At 42.0% G+C, this 15,307-nt stretch overlaps 1 protein-coding gene across 1 annotated transcript; it reads left to right on the top strand.

Moving 5' to 3' along the window:
• The first annotated feature begins 4,354 nt into the window (after positions 1 to 4,354).
• Positions 4,355 to 15,307, top strand: ppp2r1ba (protein phosphatase 2, regulatory subunit A, beta a). Its single transcript, XM_053617987.1, has 15 exons — positions 4,355 to 4,478; positions 6,861 to 6,951; positions 7,099 to 7,199; positions 7,299 to 7,531; positions 7,783 to 7,930; positions 8,112 to 8,267; positions 8,672 to 8,786; positions 8,929 to 8,999; positions 10,672 to 10,806; positions 11,152 to 11,325; positions 11,655 to 11,715; positions 12,211 to 12,365; positions 12,647 to 12,789; positions 12,895 to 12,986; positions 14,030 to 15,307. Exons 1-15 carry the CDS (start codon positions 4,401 to 4,403, stop codon positions 14,044 to 14,046), a joined length of 1,770 nt encoding a protein of 589 aa, XP_053473962.1. The 5' UTR covers positions 4,355 to 4,400; the 3' UTR covers positions 14,047 to 15,307.

Genomic DNA, 15,307 nt, shown 5'->3' on the forward strand with positions numbered 1-15,307 from the left:
GACAAGAGCTAAATTGTTTCACGGACAATCTACAACTTTTCTATAAGTGGATAGAAAGTCATTCTTTAATCATTAAAAGTGTAATTAGTGGTAAATTGCTGTCATACAAGAGGAATAAAACACTTTGAGACGTCAGGATAGTAACTCTGGTTTGCTCCAGTTTGCATATTCAAACATGATTGGCTTTTACGCTTTGATGCGATAACGTTTTTCTTTTCTGTATCGTCGCACTAACTCAGATTTGACATGACATGTTCCGATCAGTGAGCATTTACACGCTTAACAAATGAAAGGAGTTAAGCATGATGTTAATGCTAGCAGTTAGGTTCATGCATTATTCAGATATCCAGTAGTAGGCAGTTTATTTGCTTAGTGCTACTGGTCCCTATTAGGTAACATTCTTAATTAGCACTATTTGCATATTTGCATGTAGCACAATATATGTATAGACTTTTCCCCTGAGTCTCATTGTTAATTCTATTGTGGGGGGTTAACCTATTGATTCACTACTGTAATGCTACAAAGGAACACATTCTTCCCGTTGTGTAAAAGTCAGTAAGGGTGAGTTTCAGTAAACATGTACAGGCCTCTCAGTGTGTGTGTATGAATCGAGGGATTATTGATGATGCCTTAAGCCCTGTGACACCACAAGGAACTCTGAGCCTTTTCAAATCCTGGCATTGATGCTACTGCTGGTGACGCAGGAGCTTCTTTGAAATATGAATGAAATATGAATAATCCCTCCCTCCCGCCCCAGTCCTTCTCCGCTCTTGTTATTATTGCGATCCTTATTAACTGCTGAGAGACACTCGGCTCGACAGATGTTTCATAACCCAAACGAGGTCAGATGTTTAATTTAGTGCAAGCCTGAAGTGTTGTTGTTTTTTTTTTTGTATCAAGCCATTCTTTTATTATCTGTTAGTATTATGCAGCTGGGGGTCCTGAGGCATCAAGATGGCTTGATGGATTCCAGATGTTTTCGTGCATGCTTTTCGGACACACGGAGTCTTGATATGATTTCTGTCAGACCCGATTTGTGAGAGACTATCTTGAAGGTACGCAGAGAAGGATTATTATTCTGAAATAGATTTAGGAGTCCAAAATCAAATCATTAAATCTCCATAGACCCATTTCTGTTTTCATCCTTCCTAGAGGTTTAGAGAACAGAAAATTATCCATTTGTATTAACTGTGAGGCTGCACTGAGACGTCGCTGCATACCCGAGGCCAGGTTCATCGTTATATGACATTAGTAGGTCATTTGTCCGCTGCTAACCGGAATCAACCATGCATTTAAAACTTTAATCTGTCTGTTTATATAGGACACTCGCCTCCTTTCTTATACTCCTATCATTTTTGAGCCGTACTCTGCCTGTGTTGCAGTCTATACTTTGCCCCCCCCCCCCCCCACAATTATTCAAATGGACTTAAGGGAGCAAAACATTGACAACCCCAATTTTCCTCCCAATTTAGACTTTATACAACAGCTACCAGCCAAGGAGGGTGAACACTAGCGTAGACATTTCAAGCCAACCACTGCATCTTTTCAAATTGATGCTCATGCTACGTCATACACTCAAAGGAAAGCGCTACCTATATTTTCCGCATACATGAGCTCACAGACAAGCAAGATTTGCTAGTGTCGGCCAGTTTTGCTGTCTTGGACTTGATTGAATTTTACGATTTTACAATCTTTTGTGCCACTCCTTTAACAAACCTTCCGGTCCCCCCCCCCAAAAAAAACAACAAAAAAACAATGTATATTTTGTGAGCTGCCTTATAAGGAAATGGGACAAAGGTTGAACAGGGCCGTAAAAATGTTAAAGAGAAGCCTGAAATGATGAAACAAGGCAGATCAGTTACTTGGAAATAGTGGAAATCTAAATGATATTTGAAATTATATAGTTTTTACAGGGCTGGAACCATTTTAAATATATATTTAAAACATATAGGGGAGCACAGTGACTTAGTGAATAATATGTATCCCTTGCACTTGAGGGGTTGGTGGTTCGAATCACACTTCTGCCCTGTGTGCATGGAGGCTATGGGGGCTTCCTCTGGGTACTCTGGTTTCCTCCCCCAGTCCAAAGACGTGCTTTGTAGGCTGATTGCCATTGCCGAATTGTCCGCAGTGTGTGAATGTGGATGCGATTGTGCCCTGCAAAGGACTGGCACCCTGTCCAGGGTGTCCTCCCTGCCTTCTGCCCTGAGTTCCCTGGGATAGGCTCCAGGCTCCCCGTGACCCTGTGTAGGATAAGAATATAGATAGATGGATGGATGGATGGATGTACAACATATAAGACATTCAGTATGTTAGGTTTCTTAGATGCTCCTTCCAAAAACTATGGAAAAGCTAACCCAGAAACTATGCAAATGCAAATTTTTGTCTCCCCCATTTCCCCTTTGTGATTAATTTTGTAGGGTTTAGCTACAGCAGTTGTCTTTTGAGCTTCCCTTGTTGGAAATATGTCCAAGCTATACAATACTTCATCCTATTGTTTTATGCATAGGTTGCTGTGCATCCTTTGTAAGCATCCCCAGCAAATGAGATCTTTTTATCACATCTATTCTATAAGTTTCTTTCATCTTTCACCATCCAAAGGCAACATAAGCATGAGGACGAACATCAGATCATTCTAGAACAGTGTGTAATAATGTGGTGATTATTTAAAAAAAAAAAAAAAGGTATTCCAGTGAAAGAGGATATGGTAATCTGAATAATGAAGGCTGATGTGTTTTCAATGAGCATGAATTAGCAAATGAATGGTGTGACAGATGGCCCATGCATATTTTGATCGTGCAGCAGGATAACTAATCATGCATGTAAATGTTTCTTCTGAAACATGAGCACGGATATACGATATGCAACAGGCATTTGAATTGAACGGTTCAGTTGTGGGGTTTTTTTTCCCGACCTGATTCAGAACACTGAACCTTTTCAATCTGGAAAATGGAGGCATAAAATAATATTATACCACAATGTTCTTGAATTGGATTGGTCAGAAAGTGTTGGTTAATTTTTCCCCCGTTCACAGAGACGTGTTTGAATCTGTGTGAACAGATTTTTAAAACAGTGTTATTTAACAAATAAAGTGTAGAATCTGTGTTATGATTAAGTTTTTTGGATGAAGACATTAAAATGTAATACTTTTAAGGACAGAGTCTCCAGTGTACTGTTTCCTCCTGTGTCCATGTGGGTGAACATGTGTGTGCACGGTGCCCTGCGATGGACTGGTGTTGGCTCCGGACTCACCACGACTCTGATCAAAATAAAATTGGTTACTCAGAGTGAAGTAGAAGTGAGTAGTGAGTAGAAGTCTGAGGTTTGGTGGCTTAGTGTTTAACACGTTCACCTCACACCTCCAGGGTCGGGGCTTCAATTCGACTCCACCGCTGCCCTGTGTGTGTGGAGTTTGCATGTTCTCTCCGTGCTGCGGGGGTTTCTTCCGGGTACTCCTGTTTCCTCCCCCAGTCCAAAGACATGCATGGTAGGCTGATTGGCGTGTCTAAAGTGTCCGTAGTGTATGAATGTGTGTGTGAGTGTGCCCTGCGATGGATTGGCACCCTGTCCAGGACGGACCCCGCCTTGTGCCCGATGCTCCCTGGGATAGGCTCCAGGTTCCCCGCGACCCTGAAAAGGATAAGCGGTATAGAAGATGGATGGATGGACGTCTTAGGTTCAGAGAACTACGCACATTCTGATTTCACCGTAACAGGATGCTGTCTTAACCTCAAGATAGAAAAGAAAGAAAGACAGGTTGATGTAGGAACGGCTGTTTATTGCTCCTATAACCTAAGCGAGAACAGGAACTAAATTGTTTCCCAACATGAAATGTAACTGTAAATGGATAAAAAAAAAAGTATCATAAAAGTGTTGTTCATGAAAAGAAAAAAAAAACTGCAAACAGTTGGCAAATTGCTGTGGTTTAAGAAGAATAAAACACTGAATGACTTGGAGTTCTTATTGGAAAATTGTTCTACCCCCAAACTATTCACAGCCCTCACACATCTGAGGTAAACAATATGTTTTGCTTTGCTCAGCGTGATGCTATTGCTGTGCTGTTTCACTAGCTGTTCGATTCAAACCTAGAACGCACATACATGATATTATATGCACAGTTGTTTTAGTTTACTTTACTAATAAGGACATATTTGAAAACGTTTTCAAGTTTATTTAAAGCGCTGTTGCGAGGGAGCGCACTCGCTCGCCGACCAATCGCTTCATTTTGCGCTTTGCTGCGCCCAAAACCGCACACTACCGTACTATGTAGTATAGATGACCTTCGCGTACGTACTACTTTTACACGCTTGTTAGTACGGTAGAATGCAGGGCCCTTCAATGCCCCTGTGTGGAAACCCCGTAGCACGAGTCAGCGCCGGCCATAACAACCATAATAGAAGATGGCGGGTGCCGACGGCGATGATTCTCTTTACCCCATTGCGGTGCTTATTGACGAATTAAGAAATGAAGACGTCCAGGTAACTCAGTTATAAAAGTTAAAACAGATATAAATTCTTTTAAGGTATTGTGAGTAAAAGAACAGCGACGCTTTGCTAGCTTGCTAGCTAGCTAGGTTACCTCAGAGCCGGTTAGCTTAAGGCTAGCTTGCGCGTTAGCTAGCATTCAGTGTCGTTGAAGCGGCCTATAAATACAACCGTCGTTATAACTGCATAGATAGATAACTCTTTAACTACCAAAACATTTAGCTATTTCACCAACCACGTCACTAATATGTCTTTAATACTATAAGCGGGGGTCAGGTTGTATTTGTGACAATGACAAATTGCTAGAAAGGTAACTAGCTAACGTTAACACTTAATATAAATGTGACTGGTGTAATGTCATATAAACTTGCAGCTGACAGAATAAGTCAGTTATTGGCAGATACTGAAGCATGAATCACTACAAGGCTTGATTTCACAATTTCAGCTTCAGGACAAGTAGGGGCATGCATCAGCATCAATAAACTCCATACACAAACATCTACAAGTCCGCATAGTGCACATATAATGTACAAACGTCCCTGTTTTGTTTTAGAACTCTATATAAGCCTGTCTTAAAATAATGGGAGTGTCTGTTCATAAACACAGGTCCACAAACTCGGTTTGCTGAATCTTGAGATAATTAATCACAGCTCTGGAATCAAAGCCAAGTTTTCCACCATCAACCAAATGCAAAAAAATATTTTTTTTCCCGTCCTCCCTGTTTGAGAATGATAAGTGTTTACTTGTCAAATCCATGGAGTATGAAGTGAATGTTTTATGTTAAACCAGGCAGGTTATCGACGTGTCCAAGTTTCTCAAGTCCAGAAATTCAGGGTCAACAGCGTGGACAAAATGTCCTATCGCAATACTTTATTTTCATGACGCGCAATATTCTCAGGGTGTCCAGTTGTTGTCGTCGTTTTTTTAATTCATAGTCGCCTGGCTATGTTTTCAACAACCAGAAAAAAAAAACAACTCAGTCCTCTGGAGATTGAGTTCAAACCTTGACGATGCCATGGCCAGGAGTCCACGACATCCAGATTGGCGGTACTTTCTGCGTTGGAGGTTAGCTTGGGATGATCTATGATAGTATCAGGAATCGCAGGTAGATGCCAACTATTGCGATGGCTATTGAAGGTATGTTCACACACACAGCGGATTTTATCGCTGCAAGTCACCAATTGCGTTCGACTTTTGACGACAAACCGTTGAAACGTTCTGGAGGGAGAGCATTCGTATGTAAAATTCACCAGTGTATATATGCGCCATATCCTACGAGATGAAGTAGAAGCAGCGTGCGTGAGCTCTTTGCCGTCGCCGTCTATACAAGGCGAAAGCGCAGACGTCGGACTGTCTGGTTTCACGAAACGATCCGGTCTCGCAGGCAGCATGGCGGATCATGTGCGCTGTACCGTCTTGACTCCCACTGGTAGCCGCCGCATCAAAGTTAAACTTTTCTCAACTTTGGACACGCTCGCATCGAGTCACCAACGGTCGCTCATGTCGCTGGAAGTCAACAACTCTCCTCGACAATGAATGGTCGCTTTGTCGCTGCGAGTTACTGTGTGTGTAAATATACCTTAAGTCGGACGATTTGTCAGAAAACATGCCTGGCCACGCTCCCCCCCCCAGGAAATACTATTGTCAATTGGGCGATAGTTAGGGAGCAGTATTGGATGATGACGTTTTATGCCTGTAGAAGGGGTTGCATACCGTTTCTTCCCCATCAATCACCACCCTGAGTGATCACTATGCCTGTGAGCTCATGGATGCTGAAGGGTTGGGATAGCACTTTCCTCTGAATATGTTCGAAAGATTCGGTTGGCTGGCTTCATGTGACTTGAAGGAAACACATGTTCGCTTCCTCCCTCCTGGGTTGGTAGGAAAAATCCAAGGTTGAGGAAAAAAAAAAAGTCTACTTATTGACTTTTGACAAAAGAGTTGCACATTGGCCGAGACCAATCTGTGTGACGGTAGATTTTCACTAGATGGATTATTTGGTGTGCACTGATGATGGATGTTTTTTTTTTTTTTTTTTTTGCGAATTCAGAGGTCTGTGGAAACACTGAGGATGCCGAGCAAAGTAATATCCAACCTACCGCTGTCATTTAACACTCCTGCTTACCACACGCAGTCACTTTAGGGAAAAAAAACACAGCTTGTCATCTTACTGAGAAATCCTGCAGTTCTGGAAATTTCCCCTGATATAATAATGTCGGTCCCTTCAGAAGTTACAGTGAGCCGTGGGAAATGAATATGCGTCCCTCTCATCCAACCGTTTTCTTCATCAGTGCCAAGAAGTTGAATCTCATCAATCCATAACTGAATGTTTTTCTTTTTTTTTCTTTCTTTCTTTTTTTTTTTTTTTTTAAACAGTTGCGGCTGAACAGCATTAAGAAGCTCTCCACCATCGCCCTGGCATTGGGTGTTGAGAGGACACGCACAGAACTGCTCCCTTTCCTTACAGGTAAGATTTTTGAGGATTCATACTTTCTTACGTGGCTTTGAAACATTTCACCTGTGTCATTTTCACCTTCGTGCTCAGTTTTGTTTGAAGTTTTCAAATATAAGCCACAAGCAAAGATTCTTATGACATTTGTTTTGTATGTTCTAGATACTATCTACGATGAGGACGAAGTGCTCCTTGCGCTCGCTGAGCAGTTGGGCAACTTCACCATGCTGGTCGGAGGCCCTGAATATGTGCACTGTCTCCTTGTAGGTGCCAAAACAAATCTATATCTCTCTGTGATGAAAGCTCTTTCAACCGTTGTATAACTCGCCATAGCCTTTATCGTTTTCCTCTCGTGTCCTCAGCCACCGTTGGAAAGTCTGGCCACGGTAGAGGAGACTGTGGTGCGGGACAAAGCTGTGGAATCACTGCGGAAGATCTCACATGAGCACTCCCCTGTGGACCTGGAGGTGCACTTCGAGCCCCTGGTAAAACGCCTGGCCAGCGGCGACTGGTTCACTTCACGCACTTCAGCTTGCGGTCTCTTCAGCGTCTGCTACCCGCGGGTCTCCAGCACCGTCAAAGCCGAGATTCGCCAGTCAGTCACTCTTCAGTTTCTAGCCTCCTCATTATTAGTATTAGTATTATTATTAATTATTATTAATCATTAGTATTATTATACATGTAGAGGTTTTAATGGATGGTTATAAGTACATTTACAGAACACACCTACTGATCATTGCCTAGCCCTTTATTAAGGTTTTGTAAAATTGATAATTGAAAAGACATCATTTAGGAAGTTTTTTAAAGAAATAAAGACATCATTGTTTTAATTTATCTCTTTCTTAGGCACTTTCGTAACCTTTGCTCTGACGATACTCCGATGGTCCGCCGTGCCGCTGCGTCTAAGCTGGGCGAGTTTGCCAAAGTGTTGGAGCTGGATTACGTCAAGAGCGACATCATTTCTCTGTTCACTGCACTGGCTTCTGACGAGCAGGTGAGTTTGTCCGAAACATAACAAAACCTTGATTTTGTGCATCTTCGTACTCATGAAGTTCTCACTTAACCCTAAGTGTAGGCAGACTTGGCTGAAACTCTTGATGTCAAAAGCATGCTCAATGGTCGATCCGGCGATGTTTAAAGTATGTGCTTGTTTTCCTGATGAACGCATCCCGCAGGACTCGGTGCGTCTCTTGGCTGTGGAGGCGTGTGTGAGCATCGCCACGCTGCTGCCCCAGGAGGACCTGGAGTCTCTAGTCATGCCCACTCTGCGCCAGGCCGCCGAAGACAAGTCCTGGAGGGTGCGCTACATGGTGGCAGACAAGTTCTCTGAGGTGAGCAGGAAAGTAATCCGCCTCCGTCTTTAGATTCCTGATTAAGTACGAAGCAGCTGATGGATAAGACCTGGTACAAAAGAGCTTCGTTTATTTGTTTGTTTGTTTGTTTGTTTATTTATTTCCGAAATCTAATATGCCGAACGGACTTTAGTCTAACACGCTGAACCGACACCTCTGTGATTTCCACTTGTTATTGTTACCATTTATGTAAATGAACTTGAAAACTTTTGATTAACCGCCGATTATTCTTTACAAATATATGCATGCCTATAGTGATGATTAAAAAGTTAGATGAAGAGTTAACCATATGTTCAGTTTCTATATAATTGAAATCTTACTCAGACTGATGCATTGGCCGTGCATCGTTTATTTAAATAGCTTTTTTTCCTTTGAACTTGTAGTTACAAAAGGCAGTCGGTCCAGAAATCACAAAGAACGACCTCGTGCCAGCCTTCCAGAACCTCCTCAAAGACTGCGAGGCTGAAGTGCGCGCCGCTGCCGCCAATAAGGTTAAAGGTATGGCCGCCCTTGCAACTATTACATTCCCTCACCAGAATCTGTTGCTGCTAGTCAAGAGAAAGAACTGTTACACAGTCGTTCATTCATTAGTTTCATCCGTTTCATATTATTTCACTGTATTTTATTCTTTGGCCGTCAGAATTCTGCGAGAATTTACCGGAAGACAGCCGAGAGACGATCATCATGAATCATATTCTTCCCTGTGTCAAGGTACGTTACTCATCCGGTCACCAGGGTCTGGGTCGTTAGACTAAAGTCTCCGTAGGCGATGCTCTACCAGATTAAACGTTTTGTGAACGTGCACCTCTTATCCGCTGATGGTCAGCCAGTGTTATTTTACCAAGCTGTCACTTTTAGACTCTCCTTACACTGACTAGCAGCTAACATCTGACTCAGCAGCTGTCTCCGGTTAAAGCGTCTAATACGTAAAGGAGATCAAATTAGCCTGGTCACTGGTGTCTCTTAACCTTGACCTTTGGATTAACAGAATGAGGATGGTATGTTTTCAAATTCTGCAGCAGTAGGTGTCGCCTTAACCCTAATCCTACTGTTGACTAAATGCATTTATTTTTACTTTTATATCTCTTTTATCAATAGACATTGTCACAAAGAAGCTTTTCTCAAATTCGGATATAGATTTAGGGTATTTTAGGAGTTTTGATGGGTACTAAACTCGAAAAGGAACTCATTCTTCTAGGTGACACGGAATAATGGGATTATGAATCATTACTCTTTTTATACTATCAAGTCAAGTGGTGCCAAGTATGTTGAAATGAAGTTCAGTACAAGTATCCAATCTTTATGATTAAAGCAGCAGTTCTCAGGTACAGGTCTACAGTATTGATGTTAGATTATCCACTGAATCAAGGAGAAGTCTTGGGCGTTAACAGTTTTTTGGGAAGTGCAATCATCTGTCTGAACAGACCTTGGAGGATGAGGAGCATGACAGTAGGGAAAGTCGCTCTGCAAATGAAGTATGTATGAAACGCCTACCCACTTCTACACTGAAGCGATTGGCTGGTATGGATGTGTGAATAAATATAGCGATACTATACAGTAGCGTATTCTATGTGTTTTGGAACGTAGTAAACAAAACGATTTAGTGTCAATTTCTGCATCGTTAAAATACTTTAAGATTAACAAGTGGCTTTTTTTGTTTGTTTTTTTTTACTTTTGAGTGAGGCTAGAATCACTGCTTAAGAACCTAACAGTTAATGATGCTTATTAAAATAAAAAATTTGGGAAGCTTCATCCAAAGCCTCCACTTTAAACGAGATCCGAGTATAATTTGAATGCACTGAATCATGCTTTCTAACAAACAAAAATGACAGCATGTTCACCTCATTTTACTTGAATGCCAAATGTCCACTTTCACATGATGAACACCTTCAAGGAACTCCTAGAGTTTCGAAAGATTATAAAGTTCATTTTGGAATCCTCTTAGAAGCATTTCTGGTGAAGCGTAAACCAGGCTTAACTCATTGTAACCAAATGATAATGGCGTTTTGGTCGAAGTTATGAAAGAGGATTAGGGGACGCACTGGCTGGTTGGATGATTCAGCATTAAAATGACTGTTAAATGTGATGCTGAAAAATAGACTAATGGTGTTCTTTAAGAAGGCTAATAATAGACATCACACTCATCTCTGAAGTTGGAAACAAAGTCGAACCAAGTGTGTCATTGCTAAACAGCTTTGCAGCTTGCCTGCTGCCCGTCTGTCTTCCTGCGTGCTCTGTAATTTCAATTAAACCCTGTACATATCTAATTGCAGGGGTTTTATTTAATTGAGTCCGAATAACCGATGTGGTTTGAGATGTGGGGGATGCGAATGTTTGATTTTACAGCTGTCAAATATCATTAACACTTAGCGCGTGTCTGTAGGAACTGGTTTCGGACACAAATCAGCACGTCAAATCGGCTCTGGCCTCCGTGATCATGGGTTTGTCGACCATTCTGGGCAAGGACAACACCATCGAGCACCTGCTTCCTCTCTTCCTGGCTCAGCTCAAAGATGAGGTAAGGACTTCAGTTCAGAGAGCTACAGCTTGTGTGTGTGTGTGTGTGTGTGTGTGTGTGGGGAGATCTGTGTCATCTTTTAACCAGATGAGCGTCCTGTATAACTTTCCCACTTTGATCTCACGGGCCTGCAGGGGAGCCTTGAAGTGAGGGATGAATTGGATGAGTGCTGCACAGTTTTCTCTTGTTTCATCTTTTATCACTCACCGTGGTGTTTACGTTGTACCCGTCCTCCTCAGCCGGGCCTTTGAACATAACATACCCCCAAGCCCCCCCCCCCAACCGTTTCACTACTATTTTTTTTAAAACAGCTAGATGACATGCATCTCCTTCCTTCTCTTACAGTGTCCAGAGGTGCGTCTGAACATAATCTCTAATCTGGACTGTGTGAATGAGGTCATCGGGATCCGCCAGCTCTCCCAGTCTCTCCTCCCTGCCATTGTAGAGCTTGCAGAAGATGCCAAGTGGAGGGTGCGGCTGGCCATCATTGAATACATGCCGCTTTTGGCCGGCCAGCTGGTGAGACTCGGTTTCTCCGGTCACTGCTAGCATTGATTTCCATAAAAGTGTCTACTGCACTTTTAGCCTTATTTTATGTAGACGTTTACCGTTAATGGTTCACTTTAATGGTAATTTATGTTAATTGACTGGAAACAATCAGGCGCATTCACAAGAGATGGTCTTGTGCATATATACACTCTGCCTGACCCGGTTAAGACCAGTCTCCGGACCGGCTCGATTGTAGTGAGGCGATTGAACTTTCGGACCTCTCTTTAAAAATCTTTTTTAAGGAACTCATCGCAATGTCGATTGATTATGCCAGTGATGCTGATGAGTTGTGCTTTCAGGGTGTGGAGTTCTTTGACGAGAAACTGAATTCCCTGTGCATGGCGTGGCTCGTCGACCATGGTATGTAAACCCTCAGTGACCTCTGAATACATCTCCATAAACCTGATGAGGTTGACTTAACGAGCTCTGGCTGCTGCTTTATGGCTTTCTAAATATCCACAGGCCTCATGAGCTCCATGTTCCGGTCATATTAGTATTCAAGCACAGCGGGCAACTTTAAAGCCTTTCTTTTCAAACTGATCCTGGGTGATGCGTTTTTATATATACATATATATGTCTGATGAGGAAACTGTTGTTCTGCTGGTTGAATACAGGTACAGCAAACAGAGAGGTAGGGGAGGAGATGAGAGGGCAAGTGATTATAAACATTATGAAGTGATGTTAGTGATGAGAAACGTCACACATTTGGAAGTGTTTTGTTTGCCTTTGGATATGTAAATATTCTGAAGATGTGAATAGTATTTGCATGAGTGAAATTTCAGGCACCAACGTGAGGTATATGTCAATGCTTTGAGACTTGATAACTGATCGTGTGTGTTTGTGTGTGTGAGACAGTATATGCCATCCGAGAGGCAGCCACCTGCAACCTGACGAAGCTGGTGGAGAAGTTTGGTGCCGAGTGGGCTCAGAACACTATTGTTCCTAAAGTGCTGGGAATGGCCAACGACCCCAACTACCTGCATCGTATGACCACGCTCTTCTGCATCAACGTACGTGTTTGCTAAAACGATCACTCACTGTGACTCACCTTTGGTTGCTATAGCAACTGCCCCAAGGCTTTAGCGCTTTGCGAAGCAGGGATTTTTATCCGCGCTAGCAGTCCGTGTCGTCTGTTTTAAAGTGAGCAGGTCCTCGTTCTCCTCTAGACCATTTGGTGACTCATTGGTTTGTGCCGTTGCCACAGCCGAGCGCCCAGTGACTAACCCCTTACAGGATACGACACGTACAGCCGGTTTACGTAAGCACTAATGCGTGCATGTGTCTTATTCAGGCTCTGTCGGAGGCGTGCGGTCAGGAGATCACCACCAAGCACATGCTCCCCGTCGTCCTGAAAATGTCCAACGATCAGGTGGCTAACGTACGCTTCAACGTGGCCAAGTCTCTGCAGAAGATCGGTCCTGTTCTGGACAGCAAGTACGTCTTCCTGCACACGAAAGCTTTTCTTGTGTATTCCTTTTTTAATTTTTCTCTTTTTTTTGGAAACTTGCTTAACTCTTTTGTCGTTTGTCTTTTTGGCAGCTCTCTGCAGACTGAGGTGAAGCCTGTGCTGGAGAAATTGGCCGCAGACCAAGACATCGACGTCAAATATTTTGCCCAAGAGGCCATAAGTGGTAGGCTTGAAATATGGATTTAAAGGAATAGTTTGGTGAAATACACACTATCGATCAAAAGTTTGGAGACGCTCGACTGAAATGTTTCTCATGATCTTAAAAATCTTTTGATCTGAAGGTGTGTGATTAAATGTTTGAAATCGGTGTTGTAGACAAAAATATAATCGTGCCGACATATTAATTTCTTTCATTAGAAAACTAACATTTAATTTATAAAAAAAATATTTTTTTCGGAGAGAAATATTCCGAAAAGCAACCGATATAAGAGTCCAGAGTAGGCGGGAACTCCTTTAATACTGTTTAAAAAGCATCTCAGGGGAATTCCTCAAGAAATCGGTCGAGAAAATGCCAAGAATAGATTTCTGGAAATTCGAGATGAAAATGGGGTCTCCTTTGAAGATGCTAAAATATTAAATTATTTAGATTTATTTTGGATTTCTTTTATCACAACATAATTCCCATAGTTTTATTTGTGTTATTCCAGAGTTAAATAAAATAAAGAATGAGTGTGTCTAAACTTTTGATTGGTAGTATATAAATAAATAATTATTATTATTATAATTTTTTTTTACTTGCCCCAAGTGTACGATCAGCAATGACATGTTTGCTGCTCAAAGTTTGCTCCTTCAGTTATAAAAAGGTTCATTTGGTTCAGAAATTCTGAATATTTTTTATTAATAAGTAAATGCCTTTGCTACTTTTTCTGTCAGAGACTTGCTGACTAGTTTAAGACGCATTGTAACTTGCTTTATCTTTAAAAATATACCCACGTTATGATGGCGGCCATCTTGGACCGACTAGTCACTTTCTTTGGTACGCACTTAATGGCTGTGATTACACTACTGATATTTTACAACACGTCCTCTGAGTTATATATATATAACATAAATATTTTGGGTGAAACAGAGCTACTTTTTTTAAAAAAAAAAAAGTTTGACATGCTTGTCTTGGCTGATCCATTGCATTTTAGTGGTAAGTGGATAATTTTTTTTTTATTCCTGTGACGTGTGATCATTATATAATTATAAATTTTCTTTATGTAGTTCTTGCCCTGGCCTAATGGAGCCCATGCTGAACTCCCCATCTCAAGCTGACCTGCACCACCATCATCATCATCATCCAGGATCATTCATTGGACTGTTAAAAGAAAGGAGGCGTGTTCTGTTTGTCTCTCTGGAATAGAAGTGCAGGAGAAGAAGCTCTGCTTTTCTCTGTATTTTGGTTCAAGTGTCTCTGTCTCCCCTCCCCTTTCTCTCTCAGCCTCCAATGATCCTGAACGTCTCACTCTCTCACCCTTCATTCTGACTACAGTATGGAGGTGATTTGGAGGTGGGATGTACAAATCTCTCTCTCTCTCACACACACACACACACAGCCATCACAGCATCTTTACACAGTACCGTTACAGTTAATTGGCTTGCCTTTCTTTATGTGCTAATCTCCTCTCACTGGCAGCACTTTTAGATGTTCTCCTACTAAATGAACTGTTGTGACACATACTTACCAGACTGTGTGTACCTGATTTGTCTTTTAGGAGGAATATATGATGCTGACAATGATCTAGAAGTCGCAGTGATAATGCTATATCTTTTCTTTCTAGTTTCCATGTGCAAGCATACGGGCAGTAGTGATTCTGAGCTTGCATGGCTTGCTTCGAGTCTAACCCTGTGCATGTCGGTGCACGTCAGACTGATAGAACTGCTGTTAGCATTTAGCATCGGTGTCTCACTTAGCCGCTAAGAATTCTCAAGCCCTGGTTCCTCAAAGCGTTGGCTGAAGCGTTTCCAATCTACGCCATGTGCTATTGTATTCAACTCTCTGTCAGAAATTTTAAAAGGGGTTATGGCTTATCCTTTAAAAAGGGACCATTATAAATATTTTCCTCTTGTTGCAGTAATCCAGAGGACAATAGTTCCCAATGTATGAATCAGAACATTCTCTGGTATTCTGCGCCATCAACCATACTAAACCTCTTCTCTCACACACTCACACAGAAATCCCCCCTTGTGTGTTTATATTAAACCGATTTGCGTAATACTTTGATCCTTTATTCCTAAGCTTCTGCATGATCCTCCTTGCTCAAAGGTGAAGTCCGCTGCAGTAGGGAGAGCTTCATTAGCAGCAGGATAAATGTTATGGGTCAAGTCCACTTTCAGTGTGGTCGCTTTGCCAATGAAATGTTCCTCCTCAGCTTCAGAAAACGGTCCCCCTTTGTTGTCGTGATTATCGTCAGAACGTGCTTTTGGTTTTATATGAACGCGAACTCGGGCTGTCCTTTAACAGCACAGAGAATCAATAAAGAATCATCAAAAAAAACCAAA

The sequence above is a fragment of the Ictalurus furcatus genome, chromosome 28 (assembly GCF_023375685.1).
Source record: "Ictalurus furcatus strain D&B chromosome 28, Billie_1.0, whole genome shotgun sequence".
In the NCBI taxonomy this organism is placed as follows: domain Eukaryota; kingdom Metazoa; phylum Chordata; class Actinopteri; order Siluriformes; family Ictaluridae; genus Ictalurus; species Ictalurus furcatus.